Source organism: Myotis daubentonii, chromosome 17 (assembly GCF_963259705.1).
Source record: "Myotis daubentonii chromosome 17, mMyoDau2.1, whole genome shotgun sequence".
NCBI lineage: Eukaryota > Metazoa > Chordata > Mammalia > Chiroptera > Vespertilionidae > Myotis > Myotis daubentonii.
In genome coordinates, this window is record NC_081856.1 from 7,603,515 (window position 1) to 7,629,597 (window position 26,083).

Below are 26,083 nucleotides of genomic sequence, written 5' to 3' on the forward strand. Positions count from 1 at the left end.
AGTCCACAGGCCGACGCTCTATCCACTGAGCCAAACCGGTCTCGGCAATACATTTTCTATTGAGTTTAATATTTTTTAACTCACTAGGGAAATGCAGCAAATTGGCACATACCCCTTTTTATTTTTTTCAAAGTAATATTTTAATTTGTGTTTTACTTCGTTGCTTATTTCTTTTGTCGACATAAGAACATCCAAACCTGTAGAGACTTTTTATAAGAGTTTATTTGAACCAAACAGACAACATATGTCAGGGAGCAAGATCTCAAATGCTCCATAGAAAAATAATTTTGCCGCTTCTTTTCTGCATTTGTGATTAAGGAATTTTGCATGAGAATGAGAGAAAGCAAGGTGGGGATCTGATTATAGGATACTTAACAAGGTTGCATATTTTGTTAAGGGTGGCTATACCTTAGAGGGATATTACTTCTGACAAAGGTATGTTAACTCATATGTACAAGAACAATGGAAAGGGCTTCCATAAATAACTCTCTTTTTTTAAAAAAAAGATTTTTATTGATTTCAGAGAGGAAAGGTGAGGGAGAGAGAGATAGAAACATCAATGATGAGAGAGAATCATTGATCGGTTGCCTCCTGCACGCCTCACACTGGGGATTGAGCCCACAACCCAGGCATGTGCCCTGACCAGAATCGAACCGTGACCTCCTGGTTCATAGGTTGATGCTCAACCACTGAGCCATGCTAGCTGGCCTAAAAACCCCTCTCTTCAGTAAATTATAGACTTGGGACATGGCTACCCACCATTACCTGCCCATTGAGAAATTTATGATCAGATCACCCTGTGAGTTTACATACTAATGAATCTCCCTTTTTTATCCATATTTTCATTCATTCAAAATTCTGATAAGCAACAAATACGGACTTATCAATGATAGAACTAACCCTATCAGAAATTGTAATTTAATTCTTTTTGCTTTTTTACTTAGAATAGTAAAACTTTATTCTTTAGAAGGAAACAAAACAGTATTTTACACTTGAGGATGTTTTAATAATGCCTATTAAATGTTACTTATGGAATACTATTTGGAAAATCAGACAAGAAACAAAGCCAGAAGAAATAAAGCATTTACTCCTCAGGAATTATAAAGGAAAATGATTGCAATTAATTATTCCTTGAAGACGATTTTATTGCACATGCCCCAAAGCACTTCACTCAAGCTTTTTGGCTTTCTTCACACTATATAATAGTTTGGAAGTATTTGTGAATATTGTAAAATAAATTGTTGAGAACTGTTAACAAAGATCATCACTGGAAAAGTTGTTGGGACAGAGTTTCTTTTTAAGTATCCTATATAGTAAAAGGCTAATATGCAAATAGACCAAACGACAGAACAACCGAACAACCGGTTGCTATGATATGCGCAGACCACCAGGGGGTGCATGCAGAACATGGCAGGTGTCAACAGCAGTGGGATGGTAGAGTAGGTGAGTGGGGGCGCCAGACCAAGGCGGGGTGCCATTCGCTGTCATCGGGGCAAGCCTCTGGTGGTTAATGAAAATTCTTTGCTCCCACCTGGTGCTCTCACCTACTGCTGGCGCCGGCCCCGCTCTCACTGGCTGCCAGTGCCCAGTGCCAGTCCCGATCATTCGGTGCTGTCAGCAGGTGCAAGTGGCGACTGCCGGCCCTGATTGCATCTGAGGGCTTATCCATCTCCCCCTGCTCCTGAGGGGCAATTGAGGCAGCAGCCGCCGCTTGCACCCATTGACAGTACCCGCCCCACTTGTACCCACTGCTGGCACCGGCTCCAATTGCTCCGTGCCATCATCAGGTGCGAGTGGGGCTGGCGCTGCGCCTGGGAGCGTGAGTGAGCTGCCAGCAGACAGAGGACCTGAGGCCGCAGTGGGAGGGGCCAAGCGGGCATGCGGAAGATGGGCTGAGACCCAACCCTATACCCACCACAGCCTTGCAGCCCACAGTTCCTTTCAAAGTGCACGAATTGGTGCACTGGGCCCCTAGTTCCTTTTATAAAAGAAGTACTAGTAATTTGTCAAGATCAAATATATATTCTTACAATTAAGATGGGAGGGAAATATGAAGTGGTAGAGAATTCTACCTTGAATTTTACTTATGAAGTACTAAGATGTATACCTTTGTGTGAGGAAGTGAAAACTTCACTAAGGACACTGGTTTTTCAGCGAGGCAGTTTTTTATTTTTATTTTTATTTTTTTTATTTATTTTTTTTTAATCTTTATTGTTCAGATTATTACATTTGTTCCTCTTTTTCCCCCCCCATAACTCCCCTCCTCTCAGTTCCCACCCCACCCTCCGCCCTCACTCCCCACCCACTGTCCTCATCCATAGGTGCACGATTTTTGTCCAGTCTCTTCCCACATCTCCCACACCCCTTTCCCCCCCAAGAATAGTCAGTCCATTCCCTTTCTATGTTCCTGATTCTATTATAATCACCAGTTCATTCTGTTCATCAGATTATTTATTCACTTGATTCTTAGATTCACTTGTTGATAGATGCATATTTGTTGTTCATAATTTGTATCTTTACCTTTTTCTTCCTCTTCCTCTTCTTAAAGGATACCTTTCAGCATTTCATATAGTCCTGGTTGGGTGGTGATGAACTCCTTTAGCTTTTCCTTATCTGTGAAGCTCTTTATCTGACCTTCAATTCTGAATGATAGCTTTGCTGGATAAAGTAATCTTGGTTGTAGGTTCTTGCTATTCATCACTTTGAATATTTCTTGCCATTTCTTCTGGCCTGCAAAGTTTCTTTTGAGAAATCAGCTGACAGTCGTATGGGTATTCCCTTGTAGGTAACTGGGTTTCTTTCTCTTGCTGCTTTTAAGATTCTCTCTTTATCTTTTGCTCTTGGCATTTTAATTATGATGTGTCTTGGTGTGGTCCTCTTTGGGTTCCTTTTGTTTGGGGTTCTCCGCGCTTCTTGGACCTGTAAATCCATTTCTTTCACCAGGTGGGGGAAGTTTTCTGTCATTATTTCTTCAAATAGGTTTTCAATATCTTGCTCTCTCTCATCTTCTGGCACCCCTATAATTCTGATGTTGGTACGCTTGAAGCTGTCCCAGAGGCTCCTTACACTATTCTCACATTTTTGGATTCTTTTTTCATTTTGCTTTTCCGGTTGGGTGTTTTTTGCTTCCTCGCATTTCAAATCATTGACTTGATTCTTGCGCTCCTCTGGTCTGATGTCGGGAGTCTGTATAATATTCGTTATTTCAGTCCGTGTATGCTTAATTTCTAGTTGGTTCCCCAATATAACATCGAGGGTCTCATTAGATTTCTTGAGGATCTCACAACATTTATCGGCGGTCTCACCAGTCTTTTCGAGGGCCTTACTAAGTTTATCGGCAGCTTCTAGACAGTTCTTAAGAGACCTTAAAAGTGTGGTTCTGAACTCAATATCCTCCATTGACAGTTTTGTCCTGTTTCTTTGTCTCCGCGTTTTTTATGCTTTCTTGGTACACCCCCTAGTGGTCTTTGTGTGCAGTCTTGTTGCCTTTAAGCCTTGATTGATGTCGGCAATACCGGGGGTGAGTTGACCTCCAGGCTAACTGGCTATGAGAGTCCGCTGGGTCTGCAGTGGGAGGGCTTCTGTGCTGGATCTCTAAGGCGGTGCTAATCTAGCCTTTGCCTGAGGCTATCCGGCAAATGGTTCTGCTCAGGGCTTGGGCGGGGCGGGTCCCAAGGGATCTACAGGGAGGGCCAGAGCGAGCAGTTATGGCTGCTCTCAGTTCCTTCCCCAGGGGCTCTGCCTCTCAGAGTCCCAGCAATGGCTGCAAACCTCGGAGAGAAAGCTGCCTTCGAGTTCCGACCGAAGCCAGACAGTCCCGCTTCTCCCGTTTGAGTCTGGGTCCCCAGAGACTCGCCCGGATCTGGAGCTCAGAGTCTGAAACTCCCTCCCGATTGTAAACAACAACCGCGCCCTCCGCCGCCAGCCCGCTCCGCGCGCGCACTCCACACCTGAGTATTTCACTTCAGCACTGCGCCTCCTCTGAGTCTGGGTATGATATTCTCTTTCCTCCTAGTTGTAGAATTTCCACTCAGCCAGCCTTCCTGTGGTTTTGGATGATGTCCGTTCTGTCCTTTAGTTATATCTCTGAAGTGGTTGTTAGATGCAGCGATCTCCTGCGTTAACCTACGCCGCCATCTTGGTTTCTTCTCCCCGAGGCAGTTTTTTAGAATGCAGAGTTCTTAGTCCTTGAGCATGGTTAGCTGTGGACACACTCTGAGACGTGGTTTTGACGTCTGCACCACCAAGGTTCCCAGCAGGCACTCCTGCAGCTCTCCTTGTTCCCAGCGTGAACCTTACATGAACGTTTCTATGCTCCTGATACTGAGAGCTGAGACTGTGAGAACACTGCCTCAGGACCCCCCGGGCCCCCCAGGAGTAGTGGCTGTGGCGCCCATTGAGGGGTCCCTGGTGCCTGCCTCTTTCTCACTGTTTTCAAGGGGCTCGTTTGAGGCTGGGGAGCTCCTGAAACGGAGCCATGCTCCAGACTTGCCACTTAGGTGTCAAGAGAGGAAGAAGGAATGTCAGGGCCAGCATTTCCTATAGAGAAACATGGGTATGAGCAGGAAGGAGAGCCAGGAATTCTCTGTGGATGCGTATGTATCTAAAAGATTTACCTACTTTCCTTGAAGCATTATTTTCTCATAATTAAAGAGTAACTTGAGGTAAAAAATGTCAGGGTGAGCATTTCTACCAAAGGAAGTTGGTTGATAAGTAAGAGTCCTTAATTTAATTGAAAAGTAATTATTTGAAAATGCATATCTTTAACCAAAGTCTCTTAATATTGTGTATTTAAAGCTAGGAGAGAGGTATAGTATGATCTCTACATTTAATTTGCCCTATTTTTGGCAATGTTTTATGCCTCTTAAAATCTTTCGTGTCTGTGGGCTCATAGGGGATTTTCGACATAACATGACATGTTTTTAAAATATGTATGTTTATTTAAGTTTATAAAATAAGAATGACATGGATTGAAGAAAGTTTGTTAGTTTTATAGTTCCCAAGTCTTTAAGAAGTCATTTAAATTTCCCTTAAACCAGTGGTTCTCAACCTTCTGGCCCCTTTAACATAGTTGTTCCTCATGTTGTGACCCAACCATAACATTATTTTTGTTGCTACTTCATAACTGTAACGATGCTACTGTTATGAATCGTAATGTAAATATCTGATATGCAGGATGGTCTTAGGCGACCCCTGTGAAAGGGTCGTTCGACCGCCAAAGGGGTCGCGACCCGCAGGTTGAGAACCGCTGCCTTAAACTCTTTGATTTACCTTAATTTATTACCCTTTGTTTCCATGGAAGGACTCTGTTTCTTAGCTCTGATTGGCTGGAGAGGTTCTACTGCAGTTCTTTTTCTTAACTTCCCCTTCTTCTGGGTTAGGGAGCGATCTCTGGATTACCTCCAGGTTCCCTCTACCCAGTAAAACCAGAAAGCCAACACAGCGCTTGAGCTTTATTTATTTATTTATTTATTTATTTATATTATTTATTAACATATTTTATTGATTTTTTTACAGAGAGGAAGGGAGAGGGATAGAGAGCTAGAAACATTGATGAGAGAGAAACATCGACCCCCCTATGGGGATGTGCCCGCAACCAAGGTACATGCCCTTGACCGGAATCAAACCCGGGGCCCAGTCCGCAGGCCAATGCTCTATCCACTGAGCCAAACTGGTCAGGGCTTGAGCTTTATTTTGTTGTCTCTTTTATACCCATAGCCACATTTCAGTGTGACAGTGGTATTTAATATGGTCCTTTGTAGTCATGGGTGAAAAGAATTCACACGCATATTCGTGGCTGAGTTATTCAAGTCAGGAAGCAAACTGTGATATTATTTTGTCTACTGTTCGAGCTATGATTTCATGTCCTAAATGACTATAATTTCCAGTGATCATTTTAAGTGGAAGTTAACCAAAGAGTAAAGAGTTCATACTCGACTTTCCAAGTGCCAAGTTATTTTATAATTTTATTGAAAATAATGATAGGACCAGAGAAATAGAGGAAGGGATACTAAATACCAAACTCAACTCTCTGGCTAATGTATCTGTCACACCTTAGCTGATTTTGTCCACCTTTTCATCTTGATTCCTAGAAATAAATTATTTCTTGTGAATTTTTCTACATAAAAATCTATGAAATGAGGTTTGGTAATACAGCAGAATTAAATGATGCTTTTTCCATTTCTTTTTTACCTGAAATGAAAAATAGCCGTTGCATAGTTTTAAGATTAATAGGCCTGAGGTTTAAAGGGATTTTTATGTTATTTTTTTAACATTCACTTTTATCGTTGAGAGTATTACAGATGTCCCCCATTTTATCCCCTTTGCCTCCATCCACTCAGATCCCACCCACCCCAGATCTTCTTTATGTATGTTTTCTATTGTAGATGATCCAAAAATAAGACTGCAAAGTGAGCCTGTTCCAAATGAATTATGAAGTGGGTAAAACATATTTACTGTTGAATTCCATATGTGGGTTGATAAATAACAATTCATTCATAGTGTTAAATTGGAACCTTATTAATGATGAAAATTATCTGTGTGTCAGAAACTCTGCTTTTGACCTTTCGAAAAGTATTGATATTGATAAGGCAGCATTGTTTTTGGCTTGCTCAACCAATTGTCATTTTACCCTGTAGCCTGGTTCAGCTTCATACTGGCATTTGTCCATGCTATGAAATCTTGTGTATGTCATCTTAACCTTTCCACCCATCTAGTTTTCCAAACTTCTTTGGCTCATTTTTATTTTCAAAGGAGTGATAGGTTTTCCATTTGGGATTCTGTTGCCTAGAGAAACCTATTTGAAAGTACATGCCCACACTTTACTTTTCCTCATCTTTCAGGAAAGATCACCAAGGGACAGTGAGTTGACAGGCTAGGTGGCCCTGCTCTGGTAGTCCATGTAGCACAAATCTAAGAGTGGGTTGTTGTTTATCCATCATACAATACAGTTTATCTTTCTTAACATGCGGTGGTAAGCTTTTATGTTACAAAATAGGAAACTTTTTAACCTTAAATAGGATAAGTTCTTGGATTAATAAAATGCCTGGTAAAGTTGGAAAAAAGTGAAAGCATTGCTTTGGTATTGTTACAGTGATTTCGACGAGTAGCCTGAGACCTACTTTCACACCCCGTTCCATGCTGTGTGACGGCTTCATTTCCACCAGTGTCCTAACTGCCGTCTTCTTACAGCACTCACGCAGCTGGGCCCTTTCTTCAAGGACAGTACCTCCTCCCGGTTCGCCTTTTCCCATGTTCATTTTCCTTCTCGGTTCTTTGCTGTCTCCTCCTGTAGTGTGCAGCTTCAACAGATGTTCCTTGGGCTTCTGTCCTGGCCTCTTTTTGTTCTGTGTGCCCTTCCTGGGTAATTGGGGATCTTTGTGTTGCCTCCCCCAGGACCTCTGGGTGGTCAGGTAATTCTGTGTCCCACTGTTTTTCCTGGCCCAGCCCCCGCCACACCTGCATCTAAGCATCCTACAGGCCTTGGTACTTGCCTTTCCCTGACCCATTAACCTAGCAATCTTCTATTGGGTTTTCTTGTACATTTTTTTTCAATATATCTGTCACCTCAAAACTCCCATGTGCCTAGATTATTGTGTCAGTCTCCATCTGGTCTCCCTGCCACTGACCTTTCCTAGTTTTTCACCAATCCAGGTTATCCTTCAAAGAGTTAAATCTGATACTGCCACTCTTCTGCTTTAAAACATTTCTATTGCCCTGGCTGGTTTGGCAAGGTGGATAGAGCGTCAGCCTGCAGACTGAGGGGTCCTGGGTTTGATTCCGGTCAAGGGCATGTACCTTGGTTGCAGGCACATCCCCAGTGGGGGGTGTGTAGGAGGCAGCTGATCGATGTTTCTCTCTCATCGATGTTTCTTTTTTTTTTTTTTTTAATATATTTTATTGATTTTTTACAGAGAGGAAGGGAGAGAGATAGAGAGTTAGCAACATCGATGATGAGAGAAACATCGATCAGCTGCCTCCTGCACATCTCCTACTGGGGATGTGCCCGCAACCCAGGTACATGCCCTTGACCGGAATCGAACCTGGGACCTTTCAGTCCGCAGGCCGATGCTCTATCCACTGACCCAAACCGGTTTCGGCATCATCAATGTTTCTAACTCTATCCCTCTCCCTTCCTCTCTGTAAAAAAATTAATAAAAAAAGTTAAAACATTTCTATTGACTGCCTCTTGTCCTTGGAATAAATGTTCATCACTCTTAGACTCTCAAGTGTGACATTTTTGGTTTCTGTGCCTACCTGATGCCGTCTCATTTCCTACTGCTTCCTTTCTGTGCCACCTTACTCGTGTGCACAACACTGAATGCCTCCTTCCTGTGGAAAGCTGTGTCTTTCATCACATAAGCCTAACTACGAGGCCTAATGTAGTGTTCTCTCTTTGTCTGTAATTATACTTCCCATATCCTGTTATAATTATACAAAGTATAAGTAAATAATAACTGTAAAGTGCTACACAGATATATTGTGCTTACCAGCAACCCTGAGCAGTGCCTGGTAACTCAGGAAGTGTTTATGAAGTACGTAGATAAGTGTCAGTGGCAAATTTTAAAATATTTCATGACACTGGGGTGCAACAATGATCCTAGTCAGTAGAGGTCAGTTCTGGTCCCAACTCTGCTAGAGCTAAAGGCTTACGTGGGTCACTTGATCTGTGCCTCAGTTTCTTTACTGAGAAAAGTTGGCTTTGTAAAGCTTTAGGGTATTTCTACTTTTAAATTTCTGTGTTGCTCTTTTACCTTGCCGTATATATGGTTCCAGGTAAAACCATTCTCTGAGCGTTTTTCACTTCATAGTCCCTATCTGTGTTTTACTTTCATTTTTTCCATGATTGGAATTCCCTGATCTCTCACTGCATGCCTTTCAAGAGAGGCACTTTTTTCACATCATCTCATTTTAATCCCTTAACTAATTTTTCTTCTCCTTTTTCCTCTCTTCATTATTAATGTTTGTTACAATGTTGTTGGAAGGAAATAGCACCCAAGACTAAAATTTGCAGAGCTCCTATTGACATGCATTGCTCTAATTGTAGATTTTGCCTATTTTGGCCCAATTTAATATGACTTAAATAATGAAATAGAAGTTGTTCATTAGAATATCCTTTATTGATAGTTGCTACACAGGGGGCGGGGGTGGAAGGTTGATATTCGAGTAACTATCAAAAATAACATGGCACTAGGGATACCCTGGATACTGAATGCACATCAGTAAGTGTATTTTTTAAAAAATATATTTCTTTATTGATTTCAGAGAGGAAGGGAGAAGGAGAGATAGATAGAAACATCAATGATGAGAGAGAATCATTGATCGGCTGCCTCCTGCACGCCCCCCACTGGGGATCGAGCCCGCAACCCAGGCATGTGCCCTTGGCCGGAATCGAACCTGGGACCCATCGGTCCGCAGGCTGACGCTCTATCCACTGAGCCAAGCCGGCTAGGGCAGTAAGTGTATTTTTAGCTGTTTGCTACACAGATTTACAGCATTTCAGTCTTTCTGTGGGTATGATGTTTGATGCACGTGTACATGCAATTCTAGCCTTCTTCAAGATTGTTTAGAGCAGCGGTCGCCAACCTTTCGGACCTCACAGACCACCAGTGGTCCGCAGACCACTGGGTGGCAACCACTGGTTTAGAGAAGGGTGAGTATGAGCCTCAAAACTCTAGAGCAGCAGTTCCATTTTCAACCTTTTTCAGCTCATGGCACACATACACTAATTGCTAAAATCCTGCAGCACATAAAAAAATATATATTTGGTTCCATGCTCTGGGCTCCAGGTCCACCAGGGGTGGCCCTGTCAACCCCATGGCTCTTTTGGGCCTCTCACCCTTCTGGCTGTGTGGGAAGGCTCAAACCCTTTGCACACAGCCAGAAGGCAGGGAAGGGCTATGTTGGCTCACCTAAACAATGAGGTGGCCCCATCCTTTGAAACCCAGGAGAAATATTCAGCCCTGCCCCCTGGGCCTGTGGTGAGAGTGGCAGCCCTGATGACCTCTGAAGTAATTTTCTTTGGGGTCACTCTTCCCTTTTGAAGAATGATGCTTTCATCATTCCTGTAGAATGTCAGAAGTTCAACAAGTCTCCTTCAATTCAAACCGACAGTGCTGCCCTAGCCAGTTTGGCTTAGTGGATGGAGTGTTGGCCTGCGGACTGAAGGGTCCTGGGTTCGATTCCGGTCATGGTCATGTACCTCGGTTGCAGGCTTCTCCTGGGCCCGTGCAATCTATGTGTTTCTTTCACATCACTATTTCTCTCTGTCTTTCCCTATCCGGTCCACTCTCTCTAAAATTCAATGGAAGAATGTCCTCGGGTAAGGATTCAAACAAACAAACAAACAAACACAAATTGGCCGTGCGTCTGCTTGTATAATCCCATAATCTCTTTATTGAGTGATAGTTTAGCTCTTCCCAACATGCTTTCTCATTTTTTGCAACATGGACTGGCTCTTGAAGTTCTGCTTCCTTCTTTCTTCAAGTCATCTCTCTCCTCTTGTATTTCACTTTAAGAAGATAGGAGGGCCCAGCCGGTGTGGTTCAGTGGTTGAGTGTCGACCTGTGAACCAGGATTGATTCCTGGTCACAGTTCGATTCCTGGTCACATTTCGATTCCTGATCATGGTTCGATTCCTGGTCATAGCACATGCCCAGGTTGTAGGCTCGATCCCTAGTGTGAGGCATGCAGGAGGCAGCTGATCAATGATTCTCTCTCATCATTGATGTTTCTTTCTCTCTCTCTCCCTCTCCCTTCCTCTCTGAAATGAATAAAAATAATTTTTTTTCAAAGTTAGATGGAGAAATCTCTGCTGAATATCTAATCTCATGGCTCACAAGTTCTATCTTATACAAATCACAGGTCAGCCAAGTTCCTTGCCACATTGCAACACAATTTGCTATCTCAGTCGGTTCCGGCTGCTGTAACAAAATACCATGACTGAGTGGCTTGACCAACAGCTATTTATTTCTTATGGTTATGGAGGCAGCAAAGTCTGAGTACAAGGTGCCAGTTGATTCAGTTGCTAGTGAGCACCAGCTTTCTGGTTTATAGAAAGCTCCCTCCTTACTGTATCCTTACAGGAGGATACATTAGTGTCGTTCTTTAAGGACGCCCACCTCCAAATTCCGTCACCTTGGGGATTAAGGCCTCAACATACTAATTTTCGGGGACACAAACAATTAGTCCATAGCAATTGCCTTTCCTCTAGTTTCCAATAACCTGTTCTTCATTTCCATTTGATACTGCATCAAAATCACCTTGAATGTCCTTATTTCTGGAATGCACCTTAAAATTCCATCCTCTACCCACTACTCAGTTCCAAAGCTGCATCCATAGTTTTAGGTATTTATTGCACTGGCACCCCACTTCATGGTACCAAAATCTTCGTTAGCTCAGGCTACCATAACAAAATACTAGTACAGTATGCTAGGTGACTTAAACCACAGACATTTATTTTCTCACAATTCTAGAGTCTGGAATCCCAAGATCAGGGTGCCACTATGACTGATGTCTAGTGCAAGCTCTCTTTCCGGCTTCTAGGCAATAACCTTCTGGCTGTGTCTTTCCTCTGTGCTCAGCAGAGAGAGAGGGGTCTCTGGTGTCTGTTATAAGGACACTAACCTTATCAGATCAGGGCCACATCCTTATGACCTCATTCTGCCTAAATTTCTTGGAGGCCCTATCTCTAAATATAGTCACACTGAGGGTTTGAGCTTCAACATATGATTTTGAGGGCACACAAACAGTTAGTCCAGAGTACCCCTTCTTGTCTGGTTTTATATAAATTTTGTCTTTCTGGTGCCTTTGTATATTTTCCTTACTTGAAGTTCTTAAAACATGGGACCTTCTAGTGCCATTCACCCTTTACAAAGCAGGAAGGCTGCCCTGCAGAATATTTCACAGTGACACGCCTGGTCATAGCACTGACACTGATCCCAGGTAACTAGCATGCTGCACTAATTTCTAATTGCTCTCATTTCTGTGGACTATGATAAACATTCCTGGTCAGTATTGTCTAGTCTTTTTTATTTTTAAGGGTTGGGTTTCAAATTTTTGTTTCATGCTTAGAATTATTGTGGCTTTTGGCAAAGAATATTTTAAACTGGGTGAAAGGCAAGAAAAAATGTGGATTCAAGAAGTGAAAGCACAATTGTTTACAGTTCAGTAAGCAGTTGTGGTTAAGAAATGTGTCTGCTCATCATTACCAGATGACTTAAAATATTATGGGGGAGCATACGTTTTAAACAAAAAGTAATTATGCTTTTTACGGGGTAAAGAAGTGAATTCTTCATAATTTAGTTTTTATGTGTTATAATCTAGACCTATAGTTAGAACTTTATGAATTTTACTAGTATTGTGAAATTATCTAACGGCAGCTTAAAACATTTACTCAGAAACTAACGTTTTGATTTACCAAGCATTAATAATAATGCGGTAATACAATTAATGAGACTCAGTTATTGAATATTCACTGGAACATAATAGGGAATATTGCTAGGTATTTGGGAATCATTGGAAAGACTAGGCATAGTTGTAACTTCTCAAAAGAAAAGCTAGTATAAATATGTACAAATAAATACAATTCACCTTTCAGTGCAGCTTAAAAAAACAGTTATACAAACAGTGAATAGATAAAACATCACTTGGATTTGATTTAGGAATGTATTGTTTGTTTATTTTCCTCTTTGGAGCATCAGGTGACTCACATTTAATTTGCATTCTCTAGGTACCTATCTAGTCCAGTTGAGGTAAGGGGAGGTAGGTAAAAACCATCTTGATTTGGCAGTAAAATCAAGACTAGAAAAATAGTCCTCAAAGTTCTTCAAGTCAGTTTGTATTAGGGTTCATCAGTGCATACAGATTTAATGGTACTGATACAGGTACAGCCTCCATAGTGAAATTATTTATTTTTTGTCTTAAAATTTTTATAAATCAAAGGTATAGTGATGACATGAGGGAGAGTAATAATCTCTGCTGGATGGAAAAGGAGAGTTTGTGTTCAGAGAGCTCACCAGGGAGATGGTGATGAAACCCTTTTGTAAATTATGGTCAATTTTTCATCTCATTATAGAAATAGTTTCAATTTAGTTGAGTAGAGCTATAGATTTGAGTTTAGAGCAGCAAGAAGTAACAAGTAACAAAGCCATTTGTATACAATGCAAAGTAGTTTGGATTTTATCCAGTGGATAGCCATTCAAGGGTTCAAGTACCAGGGTGGCTATCATTAAATTTACACTTAAAAAGATAACTCCGGTGGGCCTTATGAACACTAGGTCAAAATGGTGAGGTATTGGAGTGGGGAGGTAAGTTAGGGCCAGACTGTTATGATAACTAAGAGACATGTTAATTTTATTATATCTACAATTGATGTCTTGGTATCAAGAAATTTTCTCTATCTCAGTAAACACTAACTCTATTGTTCTACTTGCTCAGGTCAAAAATATTGGAGTCATTCTTTTGTTTTCTTATCTTTTTTAAAAAATATATTTGCATTTATTTCAGAGAGGAAAGGAAAGGGAGAGAGAGACAGAAACATCAATGGTGAGAGAGAATCATTGATTGGCTGCCTCCTGCACAGTCCATCAACAAGTATTACTGGCTCTATCTTAAAAGCATATCTAGTTTCCAACATTTCTCACCATCTCTGTCTCTACTCTCCAGGTCCACACTATTACCATCTCTCCTGAATTGCTACAGTAGTTGTCTAACTGGTCTCTCTACTTATCTTGAGCTTTCAGTCTGTTCTCAACAATGCAGATCATATGCCTTCCCCATTGTCTTTTTATTACACTCAGAAGAAATATGCCATCCACACAATAGTATAAGACCTGTCTTCTCCCAGCTTTAACTCATTCTGACCTGATCTTCTATCCCCTGCCACCCAGACTCAGGCATGGTGTATAAGCCCTTTATTATTTTACAAAGCTAGAAGTTCATAGATAATTGTCAGAAGTTAATAGAATACAACATAGAGTTGGTTAAAGATATTATTTAAAATTTCACAAAATTACTTAGAATCACCCAAAATAAGACCATTTGGTACTGGACATATATATACTAGTGTGTGTGTGCGTGTGTGTGTGTGTGTGTGTGTGTGTGTGTGTGTGTGTATGTATGTATTTGGGTGGAGGGAGGTAGAGGGGAGCTATAAAACACCTTTTTCAAAAGAGTACATTGTGCAGTGATTATACCATGTTAATTTGGAGTGAGCGCAACAGGTATTAAGGACAGAGGTTCTATTTGCATGGGAAGCAAGTGAACTTTAAAATCCTCTGATGCCTGTCCCTGACCTTTGCTGTGATGTCTTGCCTCCCTTCTCCCCATCTGTGTTTATGTGTCTTTGCCTCTGTGCCTCCATGTACATGATGGGTGAGGACCGAGGAAAAAAGGAATGGTGAGCACTTGATGGTTTGGCCTGAATGAGAGAAAACAGTACCAGCAGGACATACATTTTAAAGTAAGACAGTGTATTAGCTTTTGGATATCAGTGAAGATAAAGAGAGACACAGTAATAATATCGAGGGAAAATCCCAAATTGCTATGTGGTCAATATTTGGATAATTAAATGGACCAACTTAACGTTAGTGCAACAGTATATTATGAAAAGTTTCTCTCCTCTATATCTCTCCCCACATACTAATTTGCTTCACTTGGTACTTTCCTGTACAGCTTTCATTCATTTCTTGTATTGTATTTTTTATATAAGTATTCATGAGATTTGTCCTCATGCTATATATTAACTAGTGGCCTGGTGCACGGAATTCGTGTGGGGGTGGGGGTGCGGGTCCCTCAGCCCAGCCTGCACCCTCTCCAATCTGGGATCCCTCTCGCAATCCGGGATCGCTAGCTCCTAACCACTCACCTGCCTGCCTGCCTGATTGCCCCTAACCACTCTGCCTGCTGGCCTTCTCGCCAACCAACTGCCTCCCCTTGCTGGCCTGATCACCCACAACTACCCCCCACTGCCAGCCTGATCCCCCCTAACTACCCCCCACTGCCGACCTGCTCACCCCCAACTGCCCCCCTGCGGCCTGCTCGCCACCAACTGCCCTCCCCTCCTGGCCTGATTGCCCCTAACCACCTCTGCCTCAGCCCCACCACCATGGCTTTGTCCAGAAGGACTTCCAGAAGGTCTCCCAGTCTAATTAGCATATTACTCTTTTATTAGTATAGATTCATCAACATAACCCACTTAGGAGGATTTCAGTTGACATATATATGATTGGATCTTAGCTACCTATATACTTAAAATAAGTTATTTAACCCAGTAGTCACAAATATATTTTGTTCTTACATCATTTACTCAATTCTTTTGTGACTGCTTAGTCATTTATTTTTTTTTTAATTAAATCTTTATTGTTCAGATTATTACATTTGTTCCTCTTTTTTTTTTCCCCCATAACTCCCCTCCTCCCAGTTCCCGCCCCACCCTCCGCCCTCACTCCCCACCCACTGTCCTCATCCATAGGTGCACGATTTTTGTCCAGTCTCTTCCCACATCTCCCACACCCCTTTCCCCCCCAAGAATAGTCAGTCCATTCCCTTTCTATGTCCCTGATTCTATTATAATCACCAGTTCATTCTGTTCATCAGATTATTTATTCACTTGATTCTTAGATTCACTTGTTGATAGATGCATATTTGTTGTTCATAATGTGTATCTTTACCTTTTTCTTCCTCTTCCTCTTCTTAAAGGATACCTTTCAGCAATTCATATAATCCTGGTTTGGTGGTGATGAACTCCTTTAGCTTTTCCTTATCTGTGAAGCTCTTTATCTGACCTTCAATTCTGAATGATAGCTTTGCTGGATAAAGTAATCTTGGTTGTAGGTTCTTGGTATTCATCACTTTGAATATTTCTTGCCACTCCCTTCTGGCCTGCAAAGTTTCTGTTGAGAAATCAGCTGACAGTCGTATGGGTATTCCCTTGTAGGTAACTGAGTTTCTTTCTCTTGCTGTTTTTAAGATTCTCTCTTTATCTTTTGCTCTTGGCATTTTAATTATGATGTGTCTTGGTGTGGTCCTCTTTGGATTCCTTTTGTTTGGGGTTCTCCACGCTTCTTGGACCTGTAAGTCCATTTCTTTCACCAGGTGGGGGAAGTTTTCTGTCATTATTTCTTCAAATAGGTTTTCAATATCTTGCTCTCTCTCATCTTCTGGCACCCCTATAATTCTGATGTTGGTACGCTTGAAGCTGTCCCAGAGGCTCCTTACACTATCCTCGCATTTTTGGATTCTTTTTTCATTTTGCTTTTCCGGTTGGATGTTTTTTGCTTCCTCGCATTTCAAATCATTGACTTGATTCTTGCGCTCCTCTGGTCTGCTGTCGGGCGTCTGTATAATATTCTTTATTTCAGTCCGTGTATGCTTAATTTCTCGTTGGTTCCCCAATATAAGATCGAGGGTCTTATTAGTTTTCGTGTAGATCTCATTAAGTTTATCGACAGCTTCTAAACAGTTCTTCAGAGACCTTAAAAGTGTGGTTCTGAACTCTATATCTTCCATTGACAATTTTGTCCTGTTTCTTTGTCTCCGCATTTTGTTATGCTTCCTTGGTGTACCCCCTAGTGGTCTTTGTTCGAAGTCTTATAGTTAAATCTTGATTGTTGTAGCTAATTCCAGGGAGGGTTTGACCTCCAGGCCAAGTGGCTATGAGAATCAGCTGTGTCAGCAGTGAGAGAACTTCTGTCCTCTAGGGAGGTGCTAATCTAGCCTTTGCCTGAGGCTATCCGGCAAATGCCTCTGTGCAGGGCTTGGGAGGGGCGGGTCGCACAGGATCAACAGGGTGGGCCGGAGAGAGCAGTTATGGCGGCTCTCAGTCCTGTCCCCAGGGGCTCTGCCTCTCTGAGTCCCAGCACCCGCTGCAAAGCTCGGAGAGAAAGCTGCACTCGCTCTGACCGAAGCCAGACAGTCCCGCTTCTCCCGTTTGAGTCTGGGTCCCTAAAGACTCGCCCGGATCTGGTGCTCAGAGTCTGCGACTCCCTCCCGATTGAAAACAACCACCGCGCCCTCCGCCGCCAGCCCGCTCCGCGCACTCCGCACCTCAGAATTTGACTTCAGCACTGCGCCTCCCCTGAGTGTCCGTGTGCGTTTCTCTTTCCTCCTAGTTGTAGGACTTCCACTCAGCCAGCGTTCCTGTGGTTCTGGGTGATGTCCGTTCCGTGTTTTAGTTTCACTTTTGAAGTAGTTGTTCAAAGCAGCAAACTCCGGCGTTAACCTATGCCGCCATCTTGGTTCTCCCCTGCTTAGTCATTTAAAACCAAAGATATTTTAAGAGCAGTTAGCTGATAATAATAAGTCATTCATTTATACATTGATTGAGCAATAAGTTAAATATTTTCTATTTTTAAGAACTTTTTTATCTGCTTGGATAGAAGTTACTAGGTCTTGTGGTATGTTTTCTTTTTCTGATTCTTAATCATTGAAAGTTTTTGTTGTTATAAATTAACATGTATGCTCTCCATTTGATCTTTGTGGCCCTGTCTCTTTAGTGGTTAGTACTATGACAGGTTGTCCTTTTTTTTTCAGTGTTGAAACCCTCATCATGTCCTCCACAGCAAGAGCCTCCCTGGAGTTCATTTCTCAGCTAATGTGCTTTCTTTACATTTTAAACAACTCCTAACTGTTCACATAATAAAGTAGGGGAAACGCGTCATTCACAGTTTCCTATCTTTAACTGGCATTTACTTAAGAGGCATTTTGCTTCTTGACTAATAAGGATAGTCAATTTGTAGGATTAGACCTGCCAATAATGCTCTCGGATCTTAAAAAGGTCTTGGAACAACTAATTTTATCAGTTTCCCTACCTGTCAAATATCCTGTTGCAAAGGGTATTGTGAATCAAGTACAATAATAGATTTGAAAATGCCTTGAAAAGTTAATAATAATGACAATTACCTAATGACAATGGCTGCCATTATTGCACATGGCTCAGGCCCTGCGCTGTGGGCTTTCTGTGTTGTCTCTTGATGTTTGAGGATAGTTAACTTCATCCATTAAAAAATGACTGATGGTTGTCAGAGGGGAAATTGGGGGACTGAGTGAACAAACTGTGAAGGGGTTAAGAACTACAAATTGGTAGTCGCAAAATGACCCTGGGAATGTAAAGTACAGCAAAGGACTGTAGTCAATAATATTAACTATGTACCCAGGTAGCGTATTTGAAATACTGGGGGGACTACTTTGTAAAGTATATGATTTTCTAACCACTGTGCTCTATACATGAAACTAATTCTATATAATAAAGAGCTAATATGCTAATTAGACTGGACAGTGGAATGACCTTCCGGAACAACCTTCTGGAATGACCAGTGGGAGGGGGGTGGGGCCGCAGGGCCACGGGGCAGCCAGGGCTGTGAGGGCCCAGGCAGCTGGGGTCATGAGGGTCAAAGCAGCCAGGGCCGCGAGGATTGAGGCAGCTGGGGCTGCATGGGCCTACCCTTGCACGAATTTCGTGCATTGGGCCTCTAGTCTATAATAACAAAAGGGTAATATGCTAATTAGACCAGACATCCTTCTGGATGAACCCAGGGCCGGAGGGAAGCCACCCAGGTTCCAGGTGGCGGAGGGAAGCCGGTGCCGACAGCTGGGGGGGGGGAGGAAGGCCTACTCTTGCACACATTTTCATGCATCGGGCCTCTAGTACAAAATAATATCAAATATACACTAATTGAAAAATAAATTTCTTTAAAATTATAAGGTATTTGAGGATTTCAAAGGGAAGAATAGTTGCTTCTGGCTGGTTCAGGAAACACTTCCTAGAGAGGTGACATTTTGGCTGTCGTACAGCGTTTATGGAAAATGCTGTCCCACGGGCACACAAATTGCCTGCATCTATTTGCAAAACAGTGTAATTGTAAAGCCAGTATCTTGTGCTCAGATTGAAAGCTTGCCTTAAATGTGTGATTTGTCCTCAGTTGCCTCATGCTTTTTCCTCCCGCAAAGGGGACATTATTTTTTTCGGAAAGGCAGGCCACTGCTTCCTCCTTAAGGCTGGGCCTGAGGATCTGCAGGAGAGACTTTGGAGTGCTGGGTGGAGAGCCTAGTGCTGTTCCCAGCCCTCTGGTGAGGGGTGATGCTGCTCATCATTCATTCCGAAACCTGTTTATTCGCCAGGCCTGCTGCAGTTTAGTGAAGCTCAGTATCATAAAGTGTGCTTATTCTACAAGGTATTTGGTGCTACAGACCTTGAACAGAATTTATAGTTATTGCACTATTGTCAGGATTTATAATAAAAATCTACAAAAAAAAAAACTCTAGTCAGTAGCACTATGATTCATCTTAATAATATAGGTTTTTCTTCTGTAACACTACTTATGTGTTTCTGCAGTATCTTGCCTCTCATAAAATCTGTCAGGGTCTATGGGAATTGTAGGGTTGGGGCAGACCATTGAAAACCTGTATCACTTTTTCATCAGAGCCGCAAAAAGCAATAAATAGAACCTGAAGAGAGGACTTGTGCTGCGTAGGCAGGCAGCTGAGCATCGCTGGAGGCTGCCACAGCCAAGAGTGTAGCCACACATACCAAGAGCGTGTGCTCAGCTGCAGCACTTGGTCTTGAGCAGGACAGCACGTAGCCCTGAAGCTCTGGACAGCAGCTGCTGCCAGTGGTTGATTGGTGAGGCGGCGAGCCTGGTACACACTGCTGAGGATGAGGCCTGAGTACAGATACAAGTTTTAAAAATTCTTAAAATATGTCCAAAAATTCTCCTGTGGCTAATGCAGTGCACAAACCTAGGGCTTTTTCCATTTGCTGCTGAAGACCCTAATTTTCCACCATGGCTCTGGGTGCCTTGCCAGGATAAATGGTGTATGTTCCAAAGTGACCTCATGCTGTCCTGACTTCTTTTCCTAGTCACATATTGAAGAGGAGCTACTTTTCCCTAAAGAAACACCTGTTGTGGGAGAGCACATTCAATATTCAGCACCTAGCCATGGCCTTTCTTTAATACTTGTTTTTAGTCCCCACTCTCCTCCCCCTCAGTGTAACATTGTGCTGGTTCATATTCTGCCCCCATTCCATTTCCTTCTTTATCTTAAGACTAGAGGCCTGGTGCATGAAATTCGTTCATGGGAGAGGGTGGTCCCTCAACCCGGCCTGCACCCTCTCTAATCTGGGACCCCTCAGGGGATGTCTGGCTGCCGGTTTAGGCCCTATCCCGATCCCCAACCCGGAGCCAGGATTGACCCTGCAATGGAAGTATGTCCCCTTGACCAGAATTTAACCCATGACCCTTCAGTTTGTGGGGCTATGCTCTAAACACTGAGCAAAAGCAGCTAGGGCCTCTTCTACTTCTTAAAGCAGCCCTCTAACATTTCTTGTAATGGTTTGTTGGTAACAAACTCCATTATCTTTTCTTTTCTGGGAAGCTCTTTATTTCTCCTTCACTTTTAAATGATAGTCTTGCTTGGCAAAGTAGTTTTGGTTGAAGGTTCTTCCTTTTCATCACTTTAAATATTTCATGCCAACCCCTTCTGGCCTGAAATGTTTCTGTTAAGAAATCAACTGACAGACTTATGCGAGCTGCCTTGTAGGTAACTAACTGTCTTTAATATTTGCCATTTTAATTATGATGTGTCTTGTTGTGGGCCCGTTTGGTTCCATTGTGTTTGGGACTCTCTGTGATTCTTGGACTTCTGTGTCTTTTTTTCGTCACTAGATTAGGCAAGTTTTCTGTCATTATTTTTTCAAATAGGTTTTTGATCCCTTGCTCTCCTTTTTCTGGTATCCCTATGATGCAGATGATTTTGCACTTCAATGTTGTGCCAAAGTTCTCTTAAACTATCGTCATTAAAAAATATATATTTTTTGCTATGTTTAGTTTTTTTTTTATCCCTTGTCTTTCATATCATTGATTTGACCCTCTGCTTTATTCTACCAAGTGTTTATTCCTTCCAGTGTGTTCTTCATTTTAGATATGTATTATTTATTTCTGACTCTCCTTTTTTAGGTTTTCTTTGTCTTTTTTCTTGCTGCTGAGTTAAGCATCCTTGTAATCATTACTTTGAACGATATGTATGATAAATTCCTTGGCTTCATTTCATTTAACTCTTTCTGGATATTTATCTTATTCTTTCATTTGTAGCTTGTTTCATTTTTCTCCCCATTTTGGCTGCCTCTTTGTGTTTATTTCTATGTATTTGATGGAGCTGCTATGACTCCAAGTCTTTGTGGGATTTCCTTACTGAGTAGGGTTCCGTTTGCAGTCTCCTTAGTCACCTGAGCTGGGTGCTCTGGAAATGTCCCTTGTGTGGGTTATGTGGCCCCCCTGTTGTAATTGAGTCTTGAGTGCTATTGGGTAATCGTGCGTGGAATCGACCCTCAGGTTGACTGACTGTGAGGCTGCACGCTGACCACTGCATGCAAACTGCTGTACATAAAGCGGAGTTCACCTCAGTAGGTTTCTTGCCTACTGAGATCTCCCTTTGGATATGCTGCTTGTGAAGCTTATGGGATCCTGCTCTGATGTCTGAATCTTGCCACTGGGTGTGTTGGTTCCCGGCTGCCTGGGTGGGACTGTGGTGGAGGCCAATGCAAGATGCTGCCTGTGACGGGCCCCAGCAACTTGTTTGGAACAGTCTCGATGGGGCGTCTTCTGTAAACCCTTTGTTATAAGACTTTTGTTCAGCTAGTCTTCAGTTGGTTATTCAGAATGAGTGTTCTGTAATTTAGTTGTAATTTGGTCCTGGGGAGGAGGCAAGTGTAGCTTTCACCTCTTCCATTGTCATTTTGGGTCTCTAATTCATTTCTTTAAATTATAAAACAGAGTAATAGAAAAACGTAAGTGTATTTACCACAAAGAATTGATAACACGTTTTAATGTTTTCTTATTTTGATTCACATATTTTATAACAGAAATAGTATTATAGATAAGTTGAAAATCTTCTGAGTTTCCTTCCCTAATCATATTCCTCTCTCTCTCTTTAGAATGAATTGTTATCATGAGTTTTCTATGTATCCTACTAGTCCATATTTATGTACTTTTATTATATATATACTCATAACTATACAGGGTAGGGCAAAAGTAGGTTACAGTTATTTGTATGGAAAACAATACAAAAATTAATAAATAATAATAATACAAGAATAAATTCTGTGTTTCATGTACTCACAACTGTAAACCTACTATTGCCTCACCTTGTATGGGTTTCTGTGTTTTAAAAAAATAACATCACAAGTGTCATACTCTACAATCTTGTGTACCCCATCTTCTTTTTGAGATCTCTCTGTGCTGATACATATAGCTCTGGCTCACTTACATTAACTTCTGTGTAGTTTCTGTTGTATGAACATACAACAGTTTACCCATCCTCCTATTGGTAAGTGCTGGGTCCAGTTTTCTGCTCTTACAAACATCTCTGAGATGTCCTTCCTTGTTTAGGTCTCCTAGTGCATGTGGCAAGAGTTTTGGAATATATATCTAGGATTTCTGAGTTATAGGACTGTCAACTTCATTTATCTCATGTAATCTCTAAATATATTAATTGAGGCTATTGGCATGATTCTCATTTTACACATGAGAAAACTGAGGTGTTGAAATGTTCTATAACGTGTCTAGCTGAATAATACACCTAGTACCTGAATCCAGATAGAATTTCACCCTATTAAATCCAGACCCCCTAACACCTAGCAGTCCACATGCATTTGCCACTTTTAACCTTTATGATCATTAAAACAGTTGCAGCCAACCAGTCATACTGCATCATTTGAAAGTAGAAAATCAAAGCAGGTAATGAGGTGGAGGAAGTATATAAGAAAGAAGGCTCAATTAGGTGCTCATACTTCCTTTGATATGTGAAATAGTGGGTCTGTGTTTTCCATACGCACAAGACTGTTTCTTTATGATAGAAGTCTACACTTTGTATTTCTTAAACGCAGCACACAGGCCATTTTGGACTTTAAAAACAGAGGAGCATGTTAGTCTGTTTTTTTGTCTGCAAAATGTACGGACCATTTTTTTTCCAGGGGAAGGAAACTATCGAGCATGATTCTTTTGTTCGTGTCCCTTTATTCATACTTGAGCCATGTCTTTTAGACTTCATTTTTCCTTTTGTTTCTTCTTTCCCTTCCAGGGAGCAGATCTGGTGTATTAACTGTGAAAGTTCTAGAGCTGCATGAAGAATGCACCATCCAGGTCGCCATGTGTGAGCAGTTAGTGGGACTGCAGGCTGGAGGCTCTTCCCAAGGTGAGGCCTCTGGGCCTGGCCTGAAGGTTCTCTTCACCAAGGAGACTGCACACCATCTCAGGGGGCAGCCCCAAGACATCATCCACATCTACCCTCCCTGGTGAGTGCGGGACCTGACTCCAGGAGCCACCACCTGTGAGTTTGTCCCTAAGGCATTTGTCTCAAAAATGTTACCAGGAACATTTTTGCCACTTTGTTATAGAGACATGCCAGGGGAAGGAGCCAGGATTTTATGGAACAGAAGCACTGATGGCTTGTTCGTAGGGTTTAATCTAAAGAGCATAGATGGTCACTCATGGGTTAGAAAAATTATTTTTAGGATACCATTTTTGCTCTCTCCTGCATGGAATATTAATTTTTACCACAAGAAGAAGAAAATATTGCTATTTTGAGGGAGAGATTCAGCAGCCTCATTTAAAAAACTATTAATTTTATCAGCAATTTTTAAAGTTTCTTTCATCTTTTAACTGTGTCTGTAGCAAGTGATCATGCGGCTCTAGTTAAATTCTTCCATTAAGGCTGAATATATCAGGATAACTTGCTTTATTTTATTATTTTAATTTTTATTGAACATTATAAGATATATGTAGGATCTTACACAGAACATAAATATACATTTCAATGAATAATCACAAAGTGAATAGTGAATTCTACTTCTTGACTGAATTCCTATCCAGTCAAGAAGTAGATTGCAGTTTGTACCTGTGACCACCCTATCCCCTTCCATTTCCTCCCTCCCCCTGCTCCTCCAGGTGACCATGATTCTGACTTCTGATGCAGCAAAGTCCTTTGAATGTTTGAGAATTTTATATTGATAGAATCATATGGTAGTCATACAGTGTGCATTCTCTTTCATTGGACTACTTTCTCTTAATATTATGCTTGTGAGATTCATCAGTTTTGTTGCATGTTGCTATATGTTCATTTTCATTGCTATATAGTTTTCCATTATATTAGTTTATGCAATTAATTCATCTGTTCTTCTGTTGGCATAGCTAGAATATTGTGGTTAATGCTGTACTGACCAACTGTCATTCTGTGTAGCTTACTCAAGAAATACAGCTCTATTAATTCTCTTCTCTGAAATTCCCCATCATCCTAGTCATGCATCATTTTTGTATCATTTAAAAATTATTTTAAAATTTTTTCTTGACCATATGTCCTCTTCCTCTTGGTATAGTCTTCTTCTTTACTTATAACAGCATGCCTTGGGGAGTTGTTGAACCACTGTGTCCAAATTGTCCCCTCCATCCTTTCCTGAGCCCATTTCATTCAGGCTTTTGGCCCACACCCCCCACCTCTCACTCCGCGTTGTCCGCACTGCTTCTCCAGTGCGCGTGTGTGAGAGAGCCGTGTTTCCTTGTGCGGCGCTCGCTCCTGGTTTGCTTCCCTGTTTCCCCTGCGCTCCTCCTCACACCTTCCCTGGCTTCTCAGTACAGAACTGCTGCCCGGCTCAGTCCTGGACCTCTTTTCTACTCACCTCACCACCTGGTGATTTCATCTCTTCCTACCCATGGGAGCCTCCTAACAGCTCCACTTCCAAATCCATACAAAGTCCAGCATTTCTTTTTACTTCTAGGCCATGATCCTTTCCAGGTAATCATTTTCTGGGGATTATTGCAACAGTCCCTTAAATTTTCCCTCTGCCTCTTTCCTTACCCTCCGCCTCTTTCTGCTCAAGGTGACTAGAGGAGCAAAGCTATGAATATGTAAGCCACCATACTGGTTTTGGCTCCACGCTCCACCTCATGCAGAGTCAAAGGCCCTCCTGAGCTCTGGGATCTCATCTCCTGTTCCTCTCAGCTTCCACAGTTCCATTTTGGTCACCCTGGACTCCACCCCGGTCCTCAAATTCCATGCCACTGTACTCTTACTTCGGGGCCCGGGTTTTTGCTGCTCCTTGTGCTGGGATGCTTTGTCCTACCACCTCCACCTGCCTGCATGGGTTGCTGTTATAACTTCTAGACATTTACTCAGCTGTTACCTTCTAAAGAGGCCCTGGGTCACATAGCTAATGTTGGAAACTACTCTGTTCTACACCCTTTATTCTCCTTTTTTTTTTTTTTCACAATCACACATATTACAGTTTATCACTTTTTATTTCCTCATTTGCTTATTGTGTGTCTCCTGCTGCTAGATTTTTAATGTCTCCTTTACTTCTTAGGGCCTGAGGACACTCAACAGAATTTTGATGTGGAATGAATGAGCAGTTTTCTCCTTGTCCTAACAGTGCTCCTCCCATTCAGGATCTTGTTACTATAATTCCTTCTGTTCTTTCAGCTGCTTTAATTCAGCTCTTTATAGTTATTGGAAGTCCTTACTGGAAATTTATGGTTAAATCCAGTAATATTGGCAGTATTTGATTTGCAGTGTGTTCTAGTTTCATCTTCTTTATGAACATACAACAGCTGTTTATGATTTAGCTTATTGTACCTCAGTAAAAGATTTGTATTCAAGCTATGTTGAATTTTTTACCATGAGCCATAGAAAACTCAAGTATAGTTATCTTGGGAATGTTCTTTAAAAACATGGTGTGTGTGTGTGTGTGTGTGTGTGTGTGTGTGTGTGTGTGTGTGGCGGGGTGGTGGTGGTTATATCTTTTCTTTAAATAAGCAGGTAAAGTTGAACTTCTAGAATTATTATGTAGGTCCCGATAGCATCATAATTCCTCTAGATAATCTAAGATCAATAGTCCAAGAGAAAAAAAGTCAGTAGTCCCCAACAAGTATTTTTTAGAAAATAAAATACAAATGGTTTTAAACACAGGGAAAGATACCTACATCCATATGATAGTAAAAGAATTGCAAATTAAGATGATAAATACCATTTTTTAGTTTTCAGTTTGCTCAATATCAATACAGAGGGTTAGTAAGGGAAGCAAACAGGGATTTAA

At 41.7% G+C, this 26,083-nt stretch overlaps 1 protein-coding gene across 8 annotated transcripts in view; it reads left to right on the forward strand.

Moving 5' to 3' along the window:
- Window positions 1-26,083, forward strand: part of SPIDR (scaffold protein involved in DNA repair) — a 285,105-nt gene that overhangs the window by 97,046 nt on the left and 161,976 nt on the right. For all 8 annotated transcript variants that reach the window (XR_009449640.1, XM_059672698.1, XM_059672699.1 and 5 more), the window contains one exon: window positions 23,077-23,290. Coding sequence is in view for 7 of the 8 variants with exons in the window: in XM_059672698.1 (XP_059528681.1) it covers window positions 23,077-23,290 (214 nt within the window). In the remaining variant the exon portion in view is untranslated. The remainder of the gene's footprint in view (window positions 1-23,076; window positions 23,291-26,083) is intronic.